This window comes from Sus scrofa, chromosome 3, assembly GCF_000003025.6.
Source record: "Sus scrofa isolate TJ Tabasco breed Duroc chromosome 3, Sscrofa11.1, whole genome shotgun sequence".
NCBI classification, from domain to species: Eukaryota; Metazoa; Chordata; class Mammalia; order Artiodactyla; family Suidae; genus Sus; species Sus scrofa.
The window spans coordinates 100180287-100203626 of NC_010445.4; the positions used below are offsets into that span (position 1 = coordinate 100180287).

Here is a 23340-nt window from a genome sequence, read left to right on the forward strand (position 1 = left end):
GACTATAAATATTCTTTTTAAAATTTATTTTATTGAAGTGTAGTTGATTTACATCGATGTGTTAGAAAGCATTCTTAATTATCCCTTGTCCAAAAATATAAGCTGATGGAGTTTCATGAAAAAAAGACGCAGTTTCATGAGAAATAGTAGGTACAACCAGTTTTAAGGAAGTTAGTTAAAAACCTGTATATGAAATGTTGGCCCATTTTCTGCCTAAATAATGTTACCATAATTGCCTGTTTACTAGTCAATGAAAATAATAATCTATAATAAGAATAACAAAGAGTTTTATTTGACAATAACCCGTAAGACAGCTTCCCAGACTTCTCTGAGAAACTGCTCAGGGGAAGCATGGTTTTCAGCACCAGTTTATATCTTGTCAGAACAAAGCATATTTAGCAAGTCAGGAATATATTTCTTCAAGTTAAAAAACAAAACAAAACAAAACAGACCAGCACATCCACAATAAGTCAGTATGGCCTTAGCACCTGGGAAAGGAGTCTTATCATCAAAGGAGAACCAGCATAGGCATCTCCAGAAGAGAGGCATTTAATCTTTATTTTTAACATCGATATTCTTTCCTTCTGGTCAACGTGCCCTTTTCTTTTTGTAATTAAAGCAGATGTACATTGTAGGTCTGATGGGCCACAAACAGGTTGGTCTAGTTAGCATCCAATTCAAGATAACTCATGTATAAGCCAGAATGACTTCCCCGTACCTCAGTATGTGAACATTTCTTTTATCAACCACATGGCCAGTGCTTTCTATGCATTTCTCTTCCCCGAAGCTATACACCAAGGTCAATATTTTTTGTCCTAAGTTTACAGTGGAGAGTCGTGAAGCCCAGAGTGATTGTAGAACATGTTTAGTTAGAGTCTCACAACTAGCAAAGGGCCACATGGAATATGAAATCCCATCTGTGTGAGTCCAGAGCTGGTAAGCATTTAGCATGGCTCCAGGTAGCCCTCCTACAACTGTAAGTCAGGTCTTAAGGGGCCAGATTTCAGGTGAGTTGATGTAAGACAGAAGGAGCGAAGTTGACGCCTCTTGGGCTCTCAGCTACACATGGTGAAGTTAAGTGTTTGGAAGTGAGTGTGTAAGCACTGGTCAGAGGTGTAGAAGGACCAGAAAGAATGCCAACTGCGTTAAGTGGACAGACTCAGTCACCGCACCAAGTCTCAGGTTAATCCCATCATGAGGAACCCAGAGAGACTTCCAAATTCTTTGTGTGCTTAGGAAATTGTATTTATATCTACTGCTAGAAATTACAGCAGGTCTTCTGAAACAAAGCAGAATCAATGCCCATCTTTTTCTCTGTGCTAATGTTTCCCTGTGGTCTGATTAGTTCTTCAGGTAGGTTTTTCATGCTTAGAATCATTGGCACGCTCAAACTACCAGGAATAGCAGTGATTTTAAACTCTAACAGGAGATGTGAAGAACACTGCTGTCATCCAACTTAGCTCTCATTCCTTTTCCAATATACAGATAAAACAGTCACATTCTGTGAGATAGTGTCTATGACATGGATGACAAATACAGCATTTAATTGTTAAAAAAAAGTTGTATGTCAGCATCTTTGGCTTCTCTGGAGATTTATTTTTTTTCTTTCCTTTTTTATTTTTTTATTACTAAATGAACTTATTACATTTATAGTTGCACAATGATCATCAAATTCACATGGTCAAAGAGCCACCAACCAGTTTTGTAGCTCTGGACAAGCCCTCTGATCTCACCTGTGAAATTAGGGCATAGGGATGGCTGCCCTCTGTTTTTGGAACATGGGAGTACTAAAGGGTCCTCTGAAGGACCCTTCACTTTCGACAAGAAATATCAACTTGGTGTCCATGGTACTGCTCTTTGAAATTTAAGGCCCTGGCTTTCACCAAATGGAATACCTGCCTTAGAGTACATGTTAGATAAATCGGGTAATTTCACCAATTTGGCTCATTTAAGATATCTAATGCTGAAGATACACTGTCTGGTGGTCACATGAACTAAATTCAGTAGCTGCTCTTTCTTGCTTTGTATTAGATATCAGAAAAGTAAAGCTTCTTTAACTTTGAATGGCCACCTATTAAAACTGCCTACACTGGATTATAAAATTAATTATAATTTAAATTTTTACCTTTAAAGTATAGTACTTGAAAAGTATTTTTATCTTTCCTTAGAGTTAGAGTTATTATTGATGATATCTCTTACTAAGTTTATAGAAAACATGATAAGTTCCTGCTTTAGTTTAAAGAAAAGAAGTTTGGAGTTTTTTTCAGCAAGTTAATTTTTAATTCAAGGTTTTATGTTTTATTTGCTTTGACCATCAGAAAGTTTAGTTGATTTTTTTTTGTCCAAGTGTTCAAAATTTACTCAACTCACATGTCTGAAAGTATCCTTTATTTATTTATTTTTTTCTTTTTGGCCATGACCACAGCATGTGGAAGCTCCCTAGGCCAGAGATAAAACCCGAGCCACAGTAGCAACTCCGGTCACAGCAGAGACAACAGCTAGGTCCTTAACCTATTGAGTCATAGAGGAACTCCTATCTTGACGTATTTTATCTTTATTAATAGGTACAAATCTGTTCAAGTCCTCTTAGAAGTAGAAAGAGTCTAAATTAAAATACTGTTTTTTAACAGCAAATCTGTCCTACTTACCACTATTTCTCTAGTGTCTAGGACAGAATTTGGCAATGATAAGTATTTGTTGAATAAAGAATGAGTGAATTTAGGTGGGAATCATTGTTTTGCAAACACCATGTAGCTGGATTAAAAGCTGTTTTTGCTATAATACCATATTGCCTGTCTGATCTAGGAAAAAATTTATGTAAACATCTACATACCTTCACACACACATATACCAAGTTTCAAAGAGTTTAGACATATTTAATTCATATATAATATATACATACACACAGGACATCCATATATACATATGCATATATTTGTAAACATAAAATATATTTATCTTGTATATGCAAATTGGATATGCAAACCCATATTTAAAGTGACACTTTTTGTCAATTTTTTTTTGGTAGAATTTTAGTGGTTTTTGGCTAGTAATCATGATCCTAATTGAGAAAGAGGAAAAGTGGAGGGCATGAGTCACAAAGGGGATGACAGTAAGTTTAAGAGACTGTTTATGGGAGATATTCTCGGGTCATACTGGGAGGTAGGCTAAGCAAATCTAGGATATCTATCAACTTAAAAATGTCAGGATAAAATGTTGAATCAGGTAACTTCAGCTCCCTGTTTCAGAAAGAGGTAGGCCAGCCACCCAGGGGTGGGAGTTCAACAAGGCAGGAGAAAGAAGCAATTATTTTCTGGCTCCTGGATATGCTTTAGCTCATATTTCTGAAAAGAATATTGGCTTATTGGGCTGTTTTTCTTTTAAATTGCTTATTACAAAATCTTGAGGAAAACACCATACCGAAGAGCTCTGGGATGATTCAGTGCTCTTATTTGGAAGCCTGAAGTCACGTCTCTAATGTGGCTTTTGTCTGGAGAAGCAGCAGCTCAGCTCTGCAAACAATATGCCATCACTGGATCCAGTAGCTCTTTTGTTGGCATCAGCTGCTGCGATGTGAATACAGTTTTAGTTGTTGCTTACAAATCAATGCACAAGGCATGGGAGGGGGGTGATCCCCAGACAGGAGGCTTTATACACCGCTTTCAGTGGGGAAAACAATTCAGTGTAATCAGAGAAGGTGGAAGGAGGAGAAAACAAAGCCAACCCTCCCCTCAACACATACGCATATACATACCCAAAGGCAGAAGAGCCTCATAAAGACCTTGCTCTCTTGATAAAGACCTTGTCATTCTGATTCCTGAAATCAAAAGCCACCTGCCTGAACCCACAGGCTTTGAAACAACCCCCCAGTCCGTGCATCTCTCCCGCCTTGCCTGTGTCTGCTCGCCTCACATCTGGCTGGGTGTTGTGTCTTCTGTCCGGAGAGAGCATCTTAGACCAGTATCCTGGTGCAAACCGGAAAAGGAGCTTACTGATCAGTTAGTCCAACCCCTCCTTTTTTTTTTTTTCCACTTTTAATGATTTTTTTTCCACTTTTAATGATTTTTTTTCTACTATAGCTGGTTTACAGTGTTCAATTTCCTGCTGTACAGCAAGATGACCCAGTCACACATACACATGTACATTCCTTTTTCTCACATTATCGTGCTCCATCATAAGTGACTAGATATAGTTCCCAGTGCTACACAGCAGGATGTCATTGCTTATCCATTCCAAAGACAATAGTTTGCATCTATCAACCCCAAATTCCCAGTCCATCCCACTCCCTCCCCCTCCCTCTCCCCCTTGGTAACCACAAGTCTGTTCTCCATGTCCATGATTTTCTTTTCTGTGGAATGGTTAGATTCCAGATGTAACTGATATTGTATGGTATTTGTCTTTCTCATTCAAACTTACTTCACTTAGTATGAGAGTGTCTAGTTCCATCCATGTTGCTGCAAATAACTTCTGCTTTTTTTAATGAATAAGAAGCTGAGACCAGAGAGGGAAAGAATTTTCTCCAAGGTCATGTAGAGCCTGTTTTAGAATCCCAAGTGCTTGCTACACCACACAGCACTGAACTCATTCTTCTTCCCAAGTTGACATTTACAGAACCAGCGTCTTCACCCTTATTCCCTGCCTGTACCCTGATGTCACCTAAGAACCTCTGGGCTTCTTGATGATGTGATGCTCTAGGATTAAGAAGTAAAGACCGAAACTTTCTTGGGCCGACAATTTAACAGGATTCAATGAAGTGAATGGCCCTGCCCTGGGTGAATAGTTGTTTTGTATTCACACCAGCATCACAATAACCCTGTGCAGTAGGTACTCGTGAACCTGTTTGGGAGCTGGGGAAACAGAAGTTGAGATTCACACTTGGACCCATAGGTTCTGATTCCAAGGTCATCCTCTTTCCATCTTGTCACACTTGTACATCTTGGAATTTAATGCCCATAGGCCATGAGCTTATTTCTCTTCCTCATACTCTCCTCTTGCCTCGGGGGCCTGTGCATAAGCTGTTTCCTCTGCATGGAAGGCTTTCCCTCCACATCTAGATGTTCTCAGCATTAAGGTTTCAGCTCACATGTCACCACCTAGAGAAGTTCCCTTACAGCCCAGTCACCGTTTACTATATTATCTGACTTCAATGCCTTCACAGCCCAGATAAACATCTGAAATGATCGTGTTTCTTCATCTCTTTTACTTGATTGCTATCCACCTCTCCTTGTCAGAATGGATGTTTTAGGAGCTCTTATTTGTCTCCATTTTCAGTGCCTAGAACTGTCCCTGACATGTAAATGATGAATAAATATTCAATGGAGATGCAATGGGTAAAGATAAAGTCCCCCTTTCAACCACTGCATTCCCTTTGAAGATTTACCAAAGATAGTGGTTCAGATTAGGGGTTTATCCTAGGTTTGTGGTGCTAAACAGTTATCTGAAATAAATTTTTTTTTTTTGGCTACCCCATGGCATATGGAGTTCCTGGGCTAGGGGTCAGATCCAAGCCACGGTTGCAACCTATAATGCAGCTGCAGCAATGGTAGATCCTTTACACACTGTGTCAGCCAGGAATCAAACCTTTGTCCTGGTGCTGCAGAGACACTGCTGCAACTGACAGCACTAACGGCCTGAACCTAGCCAGAACATAGACAGGTACTTGAACCCACATACCGGAACTTGAACCCAGCCAAAACCCAGGTTGGGATTTGAACCCATGTCCTGGGACTTGAACCCAGCCCAAAGCCAGAAACCCACAGTTTTAAATTAGAATCACTCACACTGTGTCTGGACTCACTGAGGTTCAGGTTCTTCATGTCTTCACACAGAAGGAATTCAGCAAAAGACAAAGTGATAGGCAAGGAGTAGATTTATTAAGATAGGATGCTTATAAGAGGTGCAAGTGGGCAGGCACAGAAGCTCTGCCCCGAGGATCCAGTGGGCTACAGTTTTATTATTCATGGGGAAATGGGGCTTGCAAAAGACCGCCACTTCCTTTCTGAGAGTAGTAGCTCCTCCTTGATATCCGGTAAGGTGTGTTTTCAAATCAGCAGAAGGGTGGTCCTCAAACTCCTGCCCTAGGTCTGAATATGAATGCAGGCCTCATCCCATTTCTCACGCCTCCCCTAGTCAAGCAAGCCTGCCTTGTGCTGATGGCATTCTTGAGCAGTTATTAACTTACAGTGATCTCCCAATGTCCCCTAAGTTTCCCTTGTTATCAATGATCCTTTACTGGGACTTCTAAAACTGCCTGTGCCCACTCTATTCCCATCACCACTGATCCCCAGTTGCACCACAGTGGGAACTCCCCAAAATGCTCTTAGAGTTCAGACCTATAAACATAAAAGCATTTGCTCTATGCCTTAACCAACTAAGGAAAATGGGCCACAGATATTAATAATGAGAAGGAAAGGGATCTTTTAAAGATGGTTTCTATTGAAGAAAAGCATCACAACAGCTCCATTCCAGGGGTATTATGGAAGAGAGATGAAAAAGCCACTGGTGGACAGACGATTCCAAGTGTCAACATCCACCTTAGCCAGGCTACCCTCCAAAAACAGTGTTCACATGCAGTCAGAGCATGGAATGTCCAATGCACGTTCTACTAATGAGCTCCTTGGGTTCAATACTGGTTTTACTGCCTATAAGATGCTCACTGCTCTTAAAAAGTCTAATTTATCTTTGCAACAATGCCAAGGAGAAAGTCAACTGTGGCTGGCCTCTGTTTCTGGAGGGAAGTGAAACACGTGGAGAATCTGTGAGGTGCCAAGAACATGGAAATCGCCTAAGTCTCTTTGATGTCAGGCAGGGTCTGTTTACTGAGATCTCACTGAAAATCACAGCAGAGAGAAGGGAGCAGAGACTAGGAGATGAGGGGCACCCTGAGTGATTGCATTTGTATCATACCAACCAAGGCCTAGATGAGATTATTAACTACTCAACTTTCATCACCACTTTGCTGGCAGAGCAACTCACCCAGCCATGATCAGAAGAGAATCCCTTCCAGTGATCCTGAGACCAGGCAAGCAGTCACAGAGGAGGGAAGCCGTCATTACTGAAGAGCTCCCTGGAGTCTGTCCTATTTGCTACACAGAGAGATAGATGTTTGCCACCATATGGAGAGAACCCCATTTCCAGAACAGGGCTGATATAAACCAATAGTGGAAGATTTTCCCAAAGGTTGAAAGAAAACCAGACTCTTTAGGAAAAAGAGAGGAAGTAAAGCCATCCATTCGTTCCTTGAAAGAACATTCAATATTTTATACATGATATCATATACTGGGCGTTATTTCCCAATTACAATTATTTCCTAAAGTAATGCTAAAGAGCTTCAATTTTTATCAGAATGGATTTTTGCTGGACAAACCACAGAGATTTTTCTCTCTGGGAACAGTGAGTCAAGTCATTGCAATAAAGCAGTGGAAAGAGTTTAAATTTCATAAGAAAGTCAACTTAAAACATGTTTTAAAGCTGAAAAAAAAAAAGGCCCTTAAAGATTTCAAAACCAAACTTACGGTTACCAAAGAAGAAACATAGGGGGAAGGATAAATTGGGATGTTGAGATTAATATATACACGCTACTATATATAAAATAGATAACTACCAAGAACTTACTGTATAGAACAGGGAAATCTACTCAATATTCGGCAATAACCTATATGGGAAAAGAAACTGAAAAAGAATGGATATATGTGTATGTATAAGTGATTCACTTTGCTGTACTCAAATTAACACAGCATTGTCAATAAAAAATACTCCAATAAAATTTAAGAGAATCCCAGAAAAGAAAATCACTTAAACTCTAGGCCTTGGTTTCTTCATCTTTATAATGGAGAAAATAATAATACCTACTTTACCAGGTTGCCGGGAGATTAAGTGGAATGCATGTATTGGCCCATATGCATGAAGGGAGGTGCTTAGTAGATGAATCTGAATTTATAATTTAATCACGGCAACATCTTGAGAGAATCTAGACCATCTTTATGCTCCTCTGCTTGTGAGGCAGCCTTTGATACACATCTACCTTTTCTATACATTTCTGCATTTTCCTGGGACATAATATTGATTTGTGTTGTTGACAATAACAGGGTTATTGCTGCCCAAAGAGCTCCTCCAAGGCTCTGCTTCCCACACGGCAGGAGGCTAATTCACACACAGCTGCCCATGTTTACTAAGTGCTAGCAGAGCCCTCAGGCCAGTCAGAATCTGGTGTGCCCACTTCCTACCCACTTTAACTAAACCATCTAAACTAGCAGGAGGCATCTACAGTTGCTGAGCATCACTTCTATTCGCTGAAGATTTATTTCTTAGGTGCTCAAGTCTGCAGGCAATGTGCTTCTCTATGCAAGAGCCTGGAATTCTGTTAATCCTACAATCAATGAGGGGTAAGAGGATACTCTGAATTTCAAGGTTCTCATCCTGACTTGGAGTTATTTTGCAAAAATAAAGCTTGGCGCAAAACCACATGCAACTCATTATGTCAGCCTACAACTCATTATGTCAGCCTACAATCATTTCCGAGCACTCTGTTCTCAGAGAGGAATTCTTAACAGAGAAAGAGGCCCAGGGGTTGATTTTCAGCTTTAAACTGATTCATTGCGCTAATAATCCAACTTGCACGGAGCTAGAACTCCTTAGTGGATCCGTTTTTCATTTTTGACAGTGGCTACCTTGGCTGAGAAATATTTCTGTCACCCTAGTTATTTCTTGTGCTATGTTCATCATCCTAACCAGGTCCATAATGGCCTAAACCCCTAAGCATTCCGTTCCTTGTGGAAAATTTCACCCAGGTGTTCCTTTGTCTCTGAAATGGTTGAAAGTTACTCACAGAGAGTCGGTCACCTGGGAGGATCCCTTTGAGTACTGTCACCCATCACCTGTCCCTAGCCCCCCAGATATGGGCTGAAATGAGCACTGGTCCTATGGGGCAGAATGGCCCATCATTATTTCTGGCTTGGCAATAGATGGTGGGGATAATTAACAGGGCCTAGAGAGATGTCCTCTCCTTCTACAAACACGCCAGCGGTTCAAGTCGCAAAGCTGCAATCATCTTGAACTCATATTTCATGCTATATAGTGTTGATAACCAGTGCATCTATCCAGGGAAATAGAAAGAAAACAAAAGATCAGCCAGTGTAAAAGATATAATTCCAGCTGTGGGCCCCCAGGCACAATGGATTCTAGGATTCTAGTCTGGGATCTCCACACTAATTCTGATCCCCAGGAGCTAGTGAAGCAGGGCCCTTCAATAATACCAGCAGGCTTGCTAGCAGGCTTTTGGCTGCAGGGGATGAGGGCAGTAAGACTAGAGACCAACAGCAGGGCTTACATCTTCCCCAAGGATAACTAGCCACACCAAGGGACTTTGTCATAATCCAAATATAGTTTCAAGAAGGCTTCAAGAATGACAGTTTTGAAGGATTTCCTGTCATGGCTCAGCAATTAATGAACCCAAGTAGTATCCATGAAGACATGGGTTTAATCCCTGGCCCCGCTCAGTGGGTTAAGGATCTGGTGTTGCCAAGAGCTGTGGTGTAGGTCACAGACACAGATTGGATCAGATCTGGTGTTGCTATGGCTGTGGCTGTGGCCAGCAGCAAAGCTCCAATTCAGCCCCTAGCCTGGAAACTTCCATATGCCACAGGTGTGGCCCTAAAAAACCAAAAAAAAAAAAAAAAGAATGACTGTTCTTAGAAAGACCTAGTATGATGTCCAAGTATGAGTTTTCCCATGACAAAGTTTTACATGGACTGAAAAAGACAGTAATCACTAAAGAGCCTATTAAGGATAGACAGATGATGGTACAGTTGTGTCCCCCAAAATCAAATATACTATGTGGAAATGGAAGACATGACCGAGAAATTGGAACAGATTGGTACAGTGGGTTGTTGGTGTTGATTTACTCTATGTATGACAATAGGTGTTATGGTTACCAACAGCCCAACGTGGTCATTGATGAAAGTACCCAGAATGAGGATGGTGAAAGACCATCCACGTGCCCCCTTGGAGTTGCATTCAGCTCCATGTGCTGTATTTTAAAAAAAGAAGAATATGACTGAGAGAAGGCTCCAAAGAGCCTGGCTGGCCTCAACTTGGAGCAAGAACTAAGGGTGAAATGAGAGTAGCCAGATTCACGTGCCTGAAGGAATATCACATGGAACAGGACTAGGCTTATGCCATAAGGCTTAAGGGATGGGACTCAGACAAACGAATGGACCTGCTAGCCCAAACTGACATCCAGAGCTATTAAAATGTGCATTGTGAGACCATGGATTCCCTAATAGCTAGTACTCTCAAGTGTGGCATGGGTGACTGCCAGAGAGATTTTTAAAGGAATTCACATTGAACAGAGAGTTAAGCTTGGCAAGCTCGGACACCCCCACCAATGCTTTAAGTTCAGGTATTTTTCTAATACCTACATGTTTCATTTGATAGCAGGAAATGTCTGTATTCCTTCCCTGTGCTTTGGAAACTCATAGATTAGAAATGTGAGTGTATTGTGTTTTAAGATCTTTCTTGTTAGGAATTATCTTGCAATCTACTTGGGAAGAAAAATTACTGACATCTTCTACTTTGCATCAGAGAATATGTAAACAAGTCCTTCCTGGCCACTAGGTCATAGGGAACTGTTTATAGTACATCTCTAAAATCCAGAACAAGAGGTAAACCCTTGTTTGGGAATGAATCTTTACGTTACTGAATTTAGGGGCATATCGAAATCATTAAGGGTAGGAAGAGATGGAGATATGCTTCCTCACTAGAAATAAGATACAAACATACAAAATGGGAAAGAGAAAAAAGAAGTTTTTAAGATCATTGAATGAGAAAGACAGTAAAAGCCACTGGGTTTAACTCAAGTTCTTATATGTCGTGCACACACACACACACACACACACACACAGAGATACTAGAAAATAAGACCAAAAAAAAAATCCATCAATTGAATCAGAATTCTCGGTTTGTTTTCTTAAATTTAGAAGCAGTGAATTAACTGATGGCTAAGGTTTCTTTTGCCCTAAATATTTAGTAATTCTGTAAGAAGTTTTGGACACGAGAAATAGAAATATACAACACAAGAGTAGAGCCCCATTTATAATTACTGTGTATCAGGTTGCAAAAGTAAAGTGATAGCTAAGGAAGAGAACGTCTCTTCAATAACAAATTCCCTTGTTAATTTGAGGACAACAAATCTTTGTGCTCAGAAACTACAGCAACGCAAAATCAAGTCAACCACACTGGGGAAAAAAAGGAATAACATTTCAAAAAGAAATTCTGCCTGAAACAAAATCGGTAGGATGTAGAAACCCACTGCAGTCTTCTTCCTTCGCAGTTATTGATTTATATATTACACAGGGCTGCTGAATGGGTGCAGAAGATCACATGGATGGCAGTGTGGTTGGCCCCAAGAGTCCTCCTATATCCATCCTGTCCTAATCCCAGAAAGCATTCTAAATCATCTCTTTATTCCCATAGTTGGAGGATAGTCTTGCAAAATAAAATGGACTCGTTATAAAGAAATGAATACCTAGAAGGAACTGAAAGTCAGACACTTCTCAAGTTAAGATCAGCAGAGGTTCTCCAAACTGCCTTCCATTACAGAGTTGTGATCTTTTAGGCCAGTTTCCCAAATTCTAGAGTAAAGAGCTAGAGGCAAACCAGGATATTGGATTTAGAAATAAGAACTTGCCACACTCTAGAGGTTCAGAAGCAACCATCACCATGGTGCCCTCCCTTACTTTATCGTCTTGTCTTCTGGGTTTAGTTGGTCTCCAGAAAGAGCATATGGCTGACTCTGTCCAAAAAAATCATATCTATAAAATAAACCGTGTCTAAAAAATAGAACACAAGCATTAAGGATGATGCACATCCTTACATCATTCATTTTTACATTCCTACAAAAAGGCAACCTTATATTTGTATAGCAGGAGGCTTAGAAGAATTCTCAGAGTCAAACGTTGAAGCAGTATGTGATGATCGATGCTAACCTCCCCAGATTGCTGCAGCAAGACTTCATGGGAAGAAAAATAATCCTGGGGCTGTGAGATCAAATCCCAACTCAGCCACTTACTGACTGTGTCATTATTTTAGAAAGTCACTTAAAGTCTCTGAACTTCAGGTTTTTCATCTGTATGATGGGATAAATGATGCCCACCTCACAGGGTTATTGTAGGGATTAAGTAAGAGCTGGCATGTGAAAAATTTAGCTCAGTGTCTGACATTTAGTAGAATCCCCATCACGTTCTCTTCCTCTGATCTTTTTGTCCTTTTTATTTTTTTTAAACCAAGCAGCTGGGGGAAGCTGTAGTAATAATGGCTCATTCAAACAGAATATAGATTCTGTGAAATCAGGATACTGAGATCATATTGACTTACTGCCTTCCTTCTGACAAGTAGCAATGATGGACTATGGCCAGTCTGTCTGTAAAGGGGTTTGCAGTTTTCCGAAGGACTTGGGCATTTCCTCTCCTGGTGTGGGAGTTAGGAAACTCATCTGACAGATGAGGAATTGAGGCCCAAGGATGTCAAGTGCCTTGCCCCGAAACAAGCTCTCAAAACCAGAAATTGAGTTAAGTCTTCTGGGCCAAGTGTCAACTACACCCCAGCAGCCTCTGTTTCCAGTTTTCAAAGTTCTCCCTGAGGCAAACCTGGTTTACTTTAGATCTGCAGGTGCCAAGCCCAGGGGTTGCCTTTCACAATCAATTAATTGTATTGATGATGCGCTTGTTCACATACTCTAGAGCAGGGTCAATGCAAGCACCATTATATCAATCATTGAGGTAATGCTCTGTCCACTATCTGTGGTTTTAATGATTTGCTTATTCTTGTAGTTATATTTAGGAAGTCCAACATATATCAAGGAAGCCATTTAAAAGGCCATGGGAAAGCTTAATCAAATACAGCTTGTTTATTATCTTCCCATTAGTGAAATCCATAAAGCTGAAAAGAAGGATTCTAAGAGGATACTTTGCTTGAGATCCTATAAAAGGAAGCTCACCAACTGGCCTGTTTCTTTGCTAATGCAAAAGAGGGACTCAAAAGAATTGTGGTGTCCAGTAACCCCGAGCTGGCAAACAGACAGAACCAGCAAATTGCTATCATCTTTGCCGTCACATAAAAGATGCTCCAGGCGTTTCTGGGTTTAAAAAAAAAAAAAAAAAATCCACCACTCTTTGCAAGAAGCACACTTTTAAGAATTGTCCAGATGGTGAAGGAGGAACATAGTATTTCTTTGTCCTTCTCCAAAACAGAGTAAGTATGCATCATACATGGCAGTCAGGGATCATTTTTAATATTTAAATGACATCTGAGTCGGAGATTAAAATTTATAAAGAGCAGTGAGATACCAGGGAAACGGGTGGGAAGCCACTTCTACTTTCAAATGCAATAAAACAGATGGGACTCGCAGTCCCTACTTGAGCATTAAAATAGCTAAGATTCCTTACAATGTTGGAAGCCTACAGAGGAAATCAATCTCTTTCTCTCTCTCTCCCCTCCTTCCTCCTTTCCCTCTCTCTCTCTACCTCTCTCCTCCTCCCTCCCTTCCTCCTTCTCTCTTTCTCACATGTTTTTTTGCATTGCACACCTATAGATCATAAAGTTCATTCCAGAGGGCAATATTAGATTTTGTTTTTAAAAGCCTAGAATGTCACCTTAGGATCCAGCATCTTGACTAAGTAATTAAATAATGATGGGGAAACGCAGTAACAATCCCAGGTGGAGGAAAATAATGATAACTACCATGATAATCATTACCTTGAAATATCCTCAAACACTTTGCAGAGATGATCTAATTATTCCCTGTGCATCCCTCATGGGAAAGGTATTATTATTTCCATCTTGAAAGAAAATATAATATCTACTCTCAATTTACAAGTGTCATTTCTTCTGAGAAGCTTCATTATATGTTTCCTTGTTCATCTTCACAATAGGAGACTTAGACACCCTAAATTAAGTAATTTTGAAGAGTTAGGGGCAGAATAATCTGTGTTTCTATGAATAATTGATTAAAATTCAGTGTTTTCCAAACTGTTTTAATCATACCCTCCACGGCAATTATAAAATGTTTACAAATATTTAAATTTTGAAGGATCAGATATGAAATAAATGTAACTAGAAAGCCTAGTGCTTTTCCTGAACTATCCTGGGATAATTCATACCCCCATTGGAATGGGGAGTAGAGAGAATGGAAGATAAAAACAGGGTCCTCTTCTTTCTACTCCCCTCCCCGCCTCCTCAAATAAACCCTCAAACCCCTCAATGCATTTCTCACAGTGAGTTCCACTTGGAGCTCAAGTGGAGGGTAAAAGGGAAATGGGAAGAAAGGTGAAAGATATGAAACTGTGGGTCAAATCCATTTCACCCGCCTTCACTAATCAAGGTTGTTTTAAGACGTGCATGTCCTCCAAGCTGCTTAAACAATAAGCTGTTTGTTTTGGGAACTTGGAGTCAGCTGTGTCGAGTTGGAGCTGAGCTGGCTAAGCCTGACCCTCCAACTGGGCATGTGTGAATGCCTGATCTCAGTGAATGTGCAGAGGCCTACAGCTCAGTTACACCTGCGCAGAACCAAGATTCCTGCATCTTTTTTCAATCACCTTTCTTCACACTCCCACACCCTGGACCGCCCTGCTTGTTTATTCCTTAACCCATAAATACCCCAAGCTGTGTGCTTTCGGGAGGTTGGAGATTTGTTCTCTTATCTGCTCACTTGGCTACCTTGTAAATAAGCCTCTCTTTGCCGCAAACCCCAGCATCTCAACGTTTTGGCTTGCTGTGCTTGGGGCCGAATGAACCTGCTTTGGTAACAGAAGGAAAAAAGAAATGGAGAAGGAAACAAGAAAGGAGTAGGTAATAGAAACATGTCAGTGCTATGACATTGGATGCTTCCTAAGGGGCTGTACTAGTTTGCTACGGCTGCCTTCATGAAATACCACAGACTGGGTAGCTTACACAATAGGAATGTATTTTCTCAGTTCTGGAGCGTTGTGATCCAAGATTATGGTTTTGGCAGGTTTGGCTTCCTCTTGAGGCCTCTTTCCTTGGCTTGGGAGAAGGAAGGGCTGCCTCCTTGCTGTGTCCTTACATGGTATCTCCTCTGTGTGCACACATCCCTGATATTTTCTGTTTGTCCCAAGTTCCATCAGTCAGATCAGATTAAGGGCACCCTATCAGGCTCATTTTAACTTAAGCATCTCTTTAAAGGTCCTGTCTCCAAATACAGATGTGTTCTTGGGAACTGGGGGTCAGGGCTTCAACATATGAATTTGGAGGAGATTCAACTCAGCCCATAACATGCGCTTTCAGGCAAGGGTGAAGGTAGCTGTTTGTGATCATTGGTTCCTCAATTTCATTTTCTCAGATACAAAAGTATTAGAGGAATTGACTCTGGCTTAGGTTTTGTTTTGCTTACAGTGGTTACTAAGGCATTAGAGCCACCTCAGTCTAATGACCCCCTTGTTCAATTACTTGAACATAGTCAGCCATGCTTTTTCACTCCCATGAGTCACACACTTTTCCATCTGCTGACCTGGGTCAAGTCCTCTCCCACATTCTTTTCCAAAGGTGACTCCATCCATCTGCTGGGAACTCCCTCCCAAAAGCTCCTTGAAGACCTTCCAAAGTCTCAAAGATGAAGCTGCTTCCTCTGCAGATTCCCAGAGTTTTATCTGTATGGTAATACTGACCAGGTCCTCATTGAAGAGTGAGCCATTACCTCTTCTGCCATCCTAAAAGATAATAGATGACAAATCCAGACACTCCTGGTGTTCTGGGAAAGGGACTTCTCCCTCAAAGCTCTCCTGCTTTCAGAGGCTTTTCCCAATTATGAGCTGCACCAGATGGCTTCACCATGGAGTATCTCATGAAGAGAACACACGTTTGCCCCATGCTGGCAATCTCAGATCACTTGGTCACCTGGGAAATGGGACAGCCTTATCTGCTCCCAGCTGCATTAGTTGAAGGACGTGGATCCCTGGTGAGAAGGTTTGGGAGGTAGTGGTGGTGAAACAAAAAGAGAGGTTCTTTACAAAATGGCTACAAAACCCATAAATATATTTAGCCACCACTTCAAGAAGAGTTGATTTTGGGTACCCTAACTTGAAAATATGTGAATGGGGGTTATATCACATTGTAAATGAAGTCTCCATTTTAGAGTATTGTTAAAACTATCCTGGCTCCTTTAGATAGTAAGCTTTGTGAACTTCTTTGTGCTTTGATGGTATGACATAATTAGCAACATTGTGATATGTTATGTAATTAAGTAGTTATAGAAAGTCAGTGGAAAATCATGCATGCCTTCGTTTAATTTAGCCAGCTATTGCACATGGTGGAGATAAGACCAAACAGTAAGTACATGCAAATGAACAAATTCCTGCCCTTGACAGGCTCTTAGTCAAGTTGAGAAGAAAGAAAAGTGAACAGGCACAATCTAGAGAGTGGTTCTCAGAGGATGCATACATATAAGAATCACCTGGAGGGCTTGTTCAAGCACCAGATTTGGCCACCTCCCACCCCACCCCCCAACCCCCTAGCTTCTGATTTCAGTGGGGCCAAGAATTTGCATTTCTAACAAGTTCCCTAGTGCTGCTGCTGTTGCTCAGGCACCACACTTTGAAAACCACCAATCCAGTGTTACAAGTGTTGGGGGTTATGGAAGATCCTAGAAATCCCCAGTACAGCTGGAGTACAGGCGGGGATGGTCAGAGAAAGCTTCACAGAGGCAGTGATTTTTAAAGGATAAAGAAGGAATGATTAGGACATGCCAAGTACATTTAATCCTAAGGGACAAAAGTAGGAGAAAGTACACACAATTTTTTTTGAAAAATCCAAATAATTCCATTTGCCTAGGATGATGTTTGAGTTTGAAGTAGTTGCAGGAGATGAAGCTGGAGAAATAGGCAGGGCCCAGGGCTATGGTTAGAACCCTGTATGAACTTGAGCCTACACGGGATCTTAGAATCATGAATCCCCAGAGCCAGACTCCAAGCTGGAAGAATCCCGGTAGAAGAATTGTCAGTTATCTTTCATCAAAAGGGGCCTCTCTCTAAGCCAGGCATACAATTTTCCTGCCTTTGGGGAGAAACCCTTTTCGTGTCTCTGAAACGACAGGTCTCAATGGAAGTGAAATGGAGTAGAAAGCGTGCATTGATTGCACAGAACCAGAATTGGTGGAGGCCTAAATTTTTGCTCTTGAGCCGTGAACCGCTGCCACGGGGCCTGTCAGTACCTAAATAATCAGTTATGATTGACACTTGGAAAACCTAAGCTTCACTCACCTCTCAGGGGAGGGCTGGCAGGTCTAGGAAGGTGGAAGTGGGAGAAAGGGAGACCCTGATAGCACAGATTTTGATGAAATATTCTTCATTCTTTTCTCTCCAGGGGAAGATGATGATGATGATGAATGTGGGGAGGAGAAACTGCCCTCCTGCTTCGATTATGTGATGCACTTTCTGACTGTGTTCTGGAAGGTCCTCTTCGCCTTTGTCCCCCCCACAGAATACTGGAATGGCTGGGCATGTTTCATTGTCTCCATCCTCATGATTGGCATCCTGACAGCTTTCATCGGAGACCTGGCTTCCCACTTCGGCTGCACCATCGGCCTGAAGGATTCTGTGACTGCAGTGGTGTTTGTGGCGCTTGGAACTTCCGTGCCAGGTAAAGGATACTTTCACATGTGAGTCCCCCAGGAGTAGAAGCCCATTTGCCCACTTGACCCCTTTTTGTTCCCACTATCTCAAGGGCTGTGATAAGAAACTTGGCCTATAAAAGACAAAAGCCCAGAGCTGTTAGTGATGTCACTGCCAGATCATTGCCATGGCATCTCCCAACGTTCGAAAGCTGGTCAGTATCATCATGATGACAGGAAAGCATTCCCGGAGGGACTGCCTGCCTGCATAGAGAGAGCAGATTGATTTGATGGATAGATTGACAGGCCAGCTTCCCATTACAATTAGAATTTTCAAAAACACAACTATAGAATCCTTCTCAAGAGCAAAAGTTATGTCTTCTTTGTATTTTGTCAAGTTTGGATGATTTCCATAAAACCCTGTATTTTTTGGTAACTGATAAATCCTTGAGACCTGACATGATAGTCTCTTGACCCTACTGTTCATGGGAGTAAGTAAAAACTAGACATGGATCAGACCAGGGAAACAGGAATCCTGGCCTTAGTGAGCAGGCCCAGTGGACCTCTCTTCTTGCACTCCTGTAAGCTGAATTTTTCTTTCAGCCAACAACGGTAGCTCATTATGACTACTTGCTCTTCTGGGTAAGATATTCTCCTCCAAAACATAAAACGTTGACAGCAGTAATTTTCAAACTTCGGTGCATACCACAATTACCTGGGAGCTTGTTTAAAAATGCAAATGCTTGAGACCCCCACCACCATGGGATCAGAAGATCCAAAAAAGGTCCCAGAAATGTGTGTGTTCAGATCATAGGTGATTCTGGTGGCCAGCAGAGCTTATTGTGAGAAGTTCTGCACCTGCTCCCCAGCACTGGTCAACAAGACTCACATCTCTCCCAACAGAAGGTCAATGACAAGGTTGCGGTGGACCTGGGAAAAGGCAGGGCCTTAGGGGAAACATATAGTCCTGCTGAAGTTGCCATACCCCTTCCCCTTTCCATGTTTGCCACAGCCTTGACAAAAATGCTGTGATTTCTACTAACACTGGCCATAGTTAGCAATCTGGATTTTGCTTTTTGAGACTGGAAAAATGCGCCATTTAAACCACAAGATCTCTTGACTGAAATTCACAGCTAGTGAATATTTATTATCTCAGTGACAATGGATAAATTACTTCCCTGAGCCTCCATTTCTTCATTGACAAAATAGGAATAACCATGCTTAATTTGCAGAATTGTGGTAAGGATTGGAGAAAACACTGGTAAGTTATACAGCTAGTAAAGCGTCTGGGACATAGAAGAAATTCAGTAAAATGGTGTCTTTTGTGATCACGATATTGAACAGCTGAGTATGATCTGACCGGTATAAATCTGGAACCCTCATCCTTGCGAAAGGAAGGATGGATGGAATGTCTATATTTATAGCAGTCAGCCATGGCATGTGGTATTTACACAACTGATCAACTCCTAAGGAGTCCTGGGCTTGCTGGGCCCAGCAAGGTTTTATGGTCCAGCAGAGTTAATGGAGAAGCCGAGGGATTGAGAGAGAGTTTTTCCTCCCACGTTGGTGAGCAGGGCTGTGCAAAGCCTTCCTGTTGATGGCTGATCCTCAGAGGAGAGAGCAGGCTCCCTCTCAACTCCAGCTGTGTTCCAGCGGTGCTGTGTGGCCTTCATTTTGATTTTTTCCTGAAAACGGCCAGAAATGTAGCAAGCAGGAGGAAAAACATGAAAGAGTAAGTTGCTTTCTTTAGAGAACATATATACAACCACAGGAACTAAGCATCATAGCTAGCTGTGGCTCTATCACTGGTTACTATAGGAAAATGTTTTGAAGATCTGCTTTCCTTAAGGCCTAAGTCACTGTATCAGAAGGTGCCCAAGTTAGTACCCACTCTTGGCCTTGAAATTAGCCCTGAAGGAGAGTGTGTGCAAATTATGGTCACGAAGGCAAAATTAGGTCTCCTGACAGTCATTCCCAATTAGCCTGCCTTTCTGAAAAAGTCAGCAGTTAGTCCTACCAAACGCATCTCTTGCTTTAAAACAGATTTAAAAAAAAAAAAAATGCCTTTCATATCTTTGGCCTTGAAAATGTTTTGGGGTGTTTTTTTTTTCCCCAACTCTTCATATCAACATCTCAACACTGGCTCCTTTTTCTATATACCAATCTTCCAAAATGGCTCTATATTTCACATATTAATAAATTCCTTTCAACAGTATGGCAGTCATATGATTAAATTCTTTTCTTTAACATGAAACATGGAGAACAGTAAACCTTAGTGCTTGGAGTCATTTTTTTCTGCCACTTAAAATCAGCTCAGAATCCAGGTGGGGGTATCAAGAGGGAAGAAAACCTGTTGGAGAATACAACAGAATTATTAGTTGTCAAAATGGTTTCCCTACACTGCCATAATTTCTTCCCATTGGGAATTCTTCCCATATTTGCTCTATGATTGGGAGAATTCCTACAATTTGCTCCAATATTAACTGTGCAGAATACTCCCCAGTATATTCACAGGTAATCTCTGATAATCATATCTGTATAAACAGATACCCCCTCAAAAAAATAGTGAATTGTTCCTTCAGCATCTTATTCAATGTTTCTGACTTTATCCTTCAACCCTGATGACTCAGAGCAGTGCTTTATTATATCTCCTGACTCCTGAAAGCGGGGGGAAAAAAGGATGCTTCTGTTCCTGAATGACAAAGCCCAATTGCTATAGGCAGACGAATAAAGAGGAAGAATTCTCTTCACTTCCAGCCTACCATTCATCAGCATTGGTCCTGCCGACCCAGCTCTTTCTCTAGGCTGATGCCTTGACACTTTCCTAAAGTAGAAGGGCTCCTGGTTAGTGATTGATACACTGTTTCCTCTTCCTAGGTGAGGCTTAGATTGTTAGATTGTGATGGCCTTATGGTCATTGAAAACCTGCCCTACTAGTCCTCCTGCCTCAAGGCACATTAAGTGTCTATGTATCTCATTAAAAGTATTTTTACAGGAGTTCCCATTGTGACTCAGCAGTAACAAACCTGACTAATATCCATGAGGCTGTGGATTCAATCCCTGGCGCTGCTCAGTGGGTTAAGGATCTGGCATTGCTGTGAGCTGCAGTGTGAGTTGCAGACACCACTCAGATCTGGCATTGGTTGCTGTGGTATAGGCCGGCAGCTACAGCTCCAATTCAACCTCTAGCCTGAGAACTTCCATCTGCTTCGGGTGCAGCCCTAAAAAGCATGAAAAAAAATATTTTACCATACTGAAAATCTTGGGGGAAAGAGCTTATGACTTTTCAGATGAGACAGAGCTCCATACCAACTGGTAGTGAAATGTTCTTCATAAGCTACTGGCATAGAAGGACTTGTGACAGCCCTCAGGTGTGTCTGCTATTGCTACCTGTTAATAGAGAAAGACCCTCTTTTCCTGAATCACCCTCCTACAGAGGCACCTATCTGGAGGAGAGTGGGCTTCCTGGACATCCCTCCCCACCTACAAATGTTGGAATGAGGCAGATCCTAGTCTCCAGCCCTCTTCTTGGTCCATGCTCACCATCCTATTCTCCAAGGCTTAAATGCCATCGACACACCAATAATTTCCAAATGTATATCCCTATCCTAAACTTCTCCCACAGTTCTAGACTCAACTGCTTTCCAGTATCAGTGCTGCATGTGCAATTTGCAGCTCAAAATTACCACATCCAGAATAAAACTGTTGATTTCTATTGTTCAACTGCCTTATCCTGTAACCAAACCAATTCTTTCCAGACCATGTATCTCTCAGGAAAATGCCGTCCTCTGCCCAGGTGTTCCTGATTACTTTTCCCTCATCCCCAGTGAATCCATTCATAACTCCTGCAGATCTTTCCTCTACAGGATGTGTTGATCAGACCTACTTAGTTGTCTCCACCACAACCATCCTAGTCTAGGCAGCCATTCTCTGTCATTCTGAACTTTGTAGTAGCCTCCTATCTGTCTCCACGCTTCTGCTAGAGGTAGTTTTAAGATATAAATCAGACAGAATTTCTCCTTACAATCTTCCAAGTCTTCCTCTTTCACTTAGGCTAAACTTCAAAAGCATCACTCTGGTGTACAGAGGCCAATGTATGTGACTTGGGCCTTGCCTATCTTTCCATTCTATTTACCTCCCTGCCACTGTTCTTCAGCCCCACTGGCCTTCTTATTGTGCTCCATACACCAAGTTCATTCCTTTCTCAGAGTTGTGCTAGCTGTCCGAAATGCTTTGCCCTTTCCTTTGCATAAGACTGGCTCTTTGTCTTCAATATATCTCATAGTAAATGTCACATCTTCCAAGAGACCTTTTCTAACCACATAACATGAAGTGGTCACTTTTCTAGTATTATATCAACCTATTTTCTTCTTCTTTTTCTTTTTTTTTAAGTCATTCTTTTTTCTTTTTATTTTTTTTATTTCCCCATTACATCATTATTATCATTATTTTTCTACTGTACAGCATGGTGACCCAGTTACACATACATGCATACATTCTTTTTTCTCACATTATCATGCCCCATCATAAGTGACTAGACATGGTTCCCAGTGCTACACAGCAGGATGTCATTGCTAATCCATTCCAAAGGCAATAGTCTGCATCTATTAACCCCAAGCTCCCAATCCATCCCAGTCCCTCCCCTCCCCCTTGGAAACCACAAGTCTATTCTGCAAGTCCATGATTTTCTTTTCTTGGACAGGTTCATTTGTGCCTTATATTAGATTCCAGATATAAGTGATATCATATGGTATTTGTCTTTCTCTTTCTGACTTACTTCACTCTGGATGAGAGTCTCTAGTTCCATCCATGTTGCTGCAAATGACATTATGTCGTTCTTTTTTATGGCTGAGTAGTATTCCATTGTTTATATATACCACACCTTCTTAATCCAATCGTCTGTCAATGGACATTTGGGTTGTTTCCATGTCTTGGCTATTGTGAATAGTGCTGCAGTGAACATTCAGGTACATGTGTCTTTTTTAAGGAAAGTTTTGTCTGGATATATGCCCAAGAGTGGGATTGCTGGGTCATATGGTAGTTCTATGGATAGATTTCTAAGGTACCTGCATACTGTTCTCCATAGTGGTTGTACAAGCTTATGTTCCCACCAACAGGACAGGAGGGTTCCCTTTTCTCCACACCCCCTCCAGCATTTGTTATTTGTGGACTTATTAATTATGGCCATTCTGACTGGTGTGAGGTGGTATCTCGTGGTGGTTTTGATTTTCATTTCTCTAATAATCAGTGATGTTGAACATATCACCCTATTTTCTATAGAGTACTTATTAGTTTCTGGATTTTTTGGCTTGTTTTTGAATATTATTATTGGCCAACTCTCCCTATTGAAATGTAAGCTTCATGGCAGCAGAAACCTTGCCCTTTTTCTCTTTTATATCCCTGGTTCCTAGAATGATGCCTAGCTAACACATAAGTAATGCAGTTACGTTGTACATGTGTTTATGTATGTATGTGTTGTATATAGAAATTAATGTACAATCATTTACACATTAGTATGAATTGATATGTCAGTATGAATTGATAACACCTTCTAGAGAGAGCTAAGAATTAAAGTTAGAATCAAGGAAGATGAACAGATATTCCTATAGTGTAGCTTTTTGTTTGTTTGTTTGTTTGTTTTAATGGCCACACTGTTGTATATGGAAATTCCCTGGCCAGGGATTGAATCTGAGCCACAGTTCAGTTGTGACCTACACTGC

At 41.2% G+C, this 23340-nt stretch overlaps 1 protein-coding gene across 27 annotated transcripts in view; it reads left to right on the forward strand.

Annotated features, from left to right (window-relative positions):
* Positions 1–23340, forward strand: part of SLC8A1 (solute carrier family 8 member A1) — a 433804-nt gene that overhangs the window by 356784 nt on the left and 53680 nt on the right. For all 27 annotated transcript variants that reach the window (XM_021088307.1, XM_021088315.1, XM_021088333.1 and 24 more), the window contains one exon: positions 17374–17649. In XM_021088307.1, the coding sequence (XP_020943966.1) occupies positions 17374–17649 (276 nt within the window). The remainder of the gene's footprint in view (positions 1–17373; positions 17650–23340) is intronic.